Source organism: Sardina pilchardus, chromosome 19 (assembly GCF_963854185.1).
Source record: "Sardina pilchardus chromosome 19, fSarPil1.1, whole genome shotgun sequence".
NCBI classification, from domain to species: Eukaryota; Metazoa; Chordata; class Actinopteri; order Clupeiformes; family Clupeidae; genus Sardina; species Sardina pilchardus.
In genome coordinates this window covers 14225542-14230541 of record NC_085012.1, presented here as the reverse complement: position 1 = coordinate 14230541, position 5000 = coordinate 14225542, and the positions used below count along the sequence as shown (strand labels likewise).

At 46.1% G+C, this 5000-nt stretch overlaps 1 protein-coding gene across 1 annotated transcript in view; it reads right to left on the bottom strand.

Moving 5' to 3' along the window:
• Nucleotides 1-1126, bottom strand: part of LOC134066567 (roundabout homolog 2-like) — a 77353-nt gene extending 76227 nt beyond the window's left edge. Inside the window, exon 1 of the mRNA XM_062521932.1 lies at nucleotides 972-1126. Within this exon, the coding sequence (XP_062377916.1) occupies nucleotides 972-1032 (61 nt within the window). The 5' untranslated portion in view covers nucleotides 1033-1126. The remainder of the gene's footprint in view (nucleotides 1-971) is intronic.
• Between the last annotated feature and the right edge of the window lie 3874 nt (nucleotides 1127-5000).

Here is a 5000-nt window from a genome sequence, read left to right as displayed (position 1 = left end):
TGTGCGAATGTGTGAATGTGTGCTTGTTTGAGTGTGTGTGTGTGTGTGTGTGTGTGTGTGTGTGTGTGTGTGTGTGTGTGTGTGCGTGTGTGTGTGCGTGTGTGTGTGTGCGTGTGTGTGCGTGTGTGTGTGTCTGTGTGTGTGTGTGTGTGCGTATGTATGCACACACGCGTGTGTGTCTAGGCTGGCCTCTCACTTATACTGGTCTCTCTGGTCCCTAACTCAAGCTGGTCATTTTGGTCTAACTACTCTGTTCTCTAACGCATGCTGCTCTCTATGGTCTCACAGGCAGACACTCGGGGAAGCCACATAATGGCTGTTTAAACCATGATTAATATCACACAATGGGTTGAATGAACTGAGACTGCTGCAAATCACAGCCCATATGCGCTCACTGATTATAATGAAGCTGGCCCCCAGTTGAACAGCTCCACACAAAAGACTACTGGTGTCACCACAGGAGCCGAGCAAAAAATCTTTAGATAAGTAACCTCATTCTTTTCAAATGATCGTGTCCGTGATATTCATAACAACTACCTTAATTTCCACTCATCCCTCTCTCTGTAGGAGTCGTTCAGACCGGAAATTGAACTTGTTTACAACATGTTTAATAGCACGTTTGTTTAGTTGGATGCTGACTGAGAAGATTCAACAAGTGAACAGAACACAATAAATTATGTTATACAAACTTAAAGCTCTATATCAGTTTCCATGTTAAGTAATGTGAATATTGTCTGATTATGCGAGTGCTGGAGGGTGACAAAGACGAGGGCTGATGGGGCTAAAATACGGCGATGGTTTAAACGACTCATTATAAACTGTTAAAGCTGATTAACCTTATTTAAACAGTCGACTTTCCCATATTTCACATATGCGTCAACATGTCACACGCCTATAACTCATGTTACATCAAGATAACTGAACTGGGCTGCCAGTAATCGGATGATTCAACAGGACCTCGTTTGTCTTACCTGAGGTAATGCTGACAAGGGGCAGAACCAGCGGCAAAATAACGGCGATCCGGAGATCCATGGCGGTGAAGGCTTCGGGGGAACTTTTCCGATACGAGAAATAACGCACCAAATAGCCGGTGCAAGTGTTCGTCTCCACCGCAAATGTAGCGACTCTAAATATATTTAGAGGGTGAGAGTGAAAGAAAATAAACAATACGAACTCAAAGGTCCTCAGATAGAATTCCTCAAACGATAAAAATATATATATATCCCCGCGGAATTTAAAAACTCTTCCAGACCCTGCAGTTTCTCGTAAAACCAGGACACATCTTAAAAACAATTCTCACGGGGAGAACAGTCCTTCATGTTATCAGGCTTGGGACTTGAATGTCCAACATCCCGCAAAAGAACTCTTGTCAGGACTTTGCCCGCATCCTGAAACCACTGCAGAACGAATCTATTCGTTATTTCCTCTTCAATTCAACTCCAAATGTCAGGAACGTGGCCAAGCATCCTTATTCCCTGGTTATGTGGTGTAGGAGGGAGTCAGACGGGTGATTCTTATCGTAGCGTACTGAGCCGCGTCTCCACGCTCCTGGAGTCTATAATGTGTGTGCGTTTGCGTGTGTGTGTATGTGTGTGTGTCAGTGAAACCAGTCCTCTCCAACTCTCGACCATACGCAGCACTGGACAGCGCACCCCCCTGTCCTCTCCTGCAAGGCGCTCTGCGTCCACACGGGAGTCTTAAAGAGGCCGTGTTTCAATCTGCGTCATCAGCCTGCCACCGAGAAAAGACCATCTCCGTAGTCTTATCTTCATCTCAGCATGGTCACCGATGCTTAGACATGCTTTTCAAATCTAGGTTGTGATCGTTTAATTGGCAAGTAACTTGTTTGAAGAGCAATTACTTGTCGGGACATTTAAGCGAACGTTTGAATTTCCTAGATCTGAAAGAGTATCCCGAATATTTTTTCACCTCCTGTGCAGTGCACTGAAGCAGCATTTAATCGTTAATGTGTTAAAATCTGGCAAAATAAATAGTTGAATTCCTGCAAATTGTAACTGCACTCAACAGACAAGTTATATAAGCTGAAAGCGAATTGTTCACAAGACTGTGCGGAGAGAAACTATTTGAAACAGTTCAGACGGTCCCTAAAGGCAATGCATATACTGTAGCTTCTCATGAGGTACCATGACCTCCTCACCTTCTCCTGACAACGTGAGCGCTTCGCCAGGAATAAGTATGAGCAGTCATAGCTTGTCTTGGATACTTGGCAATGTCTTATGATGCAAATAAATCCTGATTGAATTACTGCATCTGTCCTGGAGGCATTACAAGAAAGAAACGTTAAGCCTGAGGCAAGGTTCACAGTCATCTATTCTACACACAAAACTACAGATGAGGAATAAGTGGATATGGACAGAGGAGGAGGAGGAGGGATACTGGAATGGTGATGAAGAAAATGAAAAGAAGATGATGATGATAATGATGATAATGAGGATGATGGTCCTGATGAAGCTGAGAGCAGAGATGATGATTATGACAAACACAATGATGATATTGGCAGAAGTGGGGAAGATAATGGCGATGATAACAATGATGAGGATGATGAAGATGAACTGTGATTGTACTCTATAAGTGTTTGTGTTTGTGTGTGTGTGTGGGGGGGGGGGGGGGAGGAGGTTCCCTGGATGGGTTGGTGGGGGGCCCAGCCCCCTCCCTGCAATGCTTTGATGGCCCATTGATTTTGTGTCTGCTGAAGTGTGGACCACACAATCGAGTCCCGGACTCCTCTTTTGTGTCCCGACACACGGCTCCAGATTGGGAGAGAGAAAACAGCACTCCACCCCGGAGGAGGACAAACAGAAATTAACCTCTCTTTAAACGAGAGCTTGTTCGCTCAGATGAGGCCTTTCTCTCGGAGGTGTCAGAGCAGCCAGAATAAAGACTTCAGCCGTGAGAATTAAGAGCGCTCTGGACCTCTGAGTTTTCAATCGAAAGGCTGTTCTCAGACCATTAGTAACAAACACAAGCGCCCTGTAGGCTACTGCGCTTGCTGGTGCTGACTCGCCCCGAAGCGTTTCCAGGAGCACAGCCGAACAGATGAGACGACAAATCACAAGGAAGAGAAGAAAAGTGGAAACGAATTAGCTGAACGCCTCCCTCTGTGCGTGAGGGGAAAACACTTACCTCTTCCTCTATGTCTGCAAAATCAGACAAAAATACTTACTGAACAAATGTCACTGTTTCTGCCTTCTGTATGAGATTCTGTTTTGATGAACAAAAACCCTATCCCCCATCTATTCAAAAACACATGTCTTGTAGCTACATATGAACAGTAAGGATTAAGGTTATGCTTGGATTAGGTGACATCCATATGATAAGACTAGAGGCCCTGGCTGTTCTGTGAGTAGTGTGTGTGTGTGTGTGTGTGTGTGTGTGTGTGTGTGCTGGGGTGGTCGGTTTCTCAGAATGCCACAGGGTTGTTCTCTGGGTTAGGGTGTGATCAGATGTTGAGACATCAGTCTCTCTTTTCTGGACTTGTTTAAGGTCATGAGACATCATCACCTTATAAGTTTTACTGTGCAAACAACTCTGCTCTCATGGTCTCTCAGAGGTCTCTCTGTGTTCATCTGTACACACACACACACACACACACACACACACACACACACACACACACACACACACACACACACACACAAACACACACACACTTCTGTTCCCACGTTTGCTCTCTGTAAGCACAAACAACTCGGTTCTCACGTTCTCCCACATCAGTACGCATGAGGAACAACATCCCTGAGAAACTGTTGTGCGTGTCTAGGCAGGCGATGTTCCCCTTCCCATCAAAGTGTGTGATTGCTGTAGTCCCGGATTAAAGTCTAAATGTTTAATCTGCCTCCAGGGGTATCAGACTTTATGATAATACCCCATTATACATTTCAGTCATGTTACACAATGGTCTATGTAACCTTGCAGTCTCGCGGCTATATTTATAACCGGGCGCGCGCGTGTGTAGCCTGCAGGCTGTGTTTTCTTATCTCGTCTTGTGTGAAAGTTGTCTCGTGGTGTCTCCCCCGTGCGTGTTCGGGACAGATAAAGCCGGCCCCGGTGGGAGATGTGTTGCGCTGCTACCGCCGCTTATGAAACCGATGGAAAGACTCGCTGCGATCAATCAGCGGGGAGAGAGAGCAAAAAAAAAAAAAAAAAAAAAGCCCCAGCGCTGCGTTTCATCCATCTCGCCGACGCGACGCGAAACGCGAAGCGCCGGTGCGGCCTGCCTGGCACCTTCAGCAGCCTCAAGGTCTCACCGATTCATTTATTCATTTATTGATTCAATGTCATTGCAATGCACAGCCAACTGCTGGTCATTTGCATTCAATTCGGTGGAGAGGCCAGGTAAGCAGAAAGCAGAGTCTTCCTTTGGCTGCCGGCCCGGGGAGCATCTCTCTGTCCACAGGCGGTCTAAACGACCCCGCCACAAGACCGATGGCCTCTCCAATCACATTAAGCCACACGGTCATATCAAATCACAGGGACATGGGAGACACACTTCACAGACAGACAGACAGATAGACAGACAGAGAGCAAGACAGAGAGATAGAGAGCAAGACAGAGTGTCAAGAGAGAGAAGGATGGCAGGAGAGAAAGTACATTAAAGGGGGAGAAAGAGAGAAGAGAGAAAGAGATGGAGGGAGAGAGAGAGAGAAGAGATAACCAAGACTGCATCATATAAATATATAGATGGGCTGTGGGGTAGATAGCGATGCGCAACTATAAATGCAGCATTTGATATAAATGTGACCTTTGATTTCATTGTACAGCTCACACGATCAGCAGCTTCCTCTGTATATGGTTTCTTATCTATCAGCCCCTGATTCTTGCTCCCTCGTGGCCCGTGTGAGTTTGTGTGTGTATGTGTGTGTGTTTGTGTGAGTAAGTGTGTGATGTGTGTGTGTGGTGGAGGGGAGAGGATGAGTGCGTGTCAGTGAGTGGGTATGTGGGTATGTGCGGATGCAGGGAGAGGGGATGAGCATATGTGT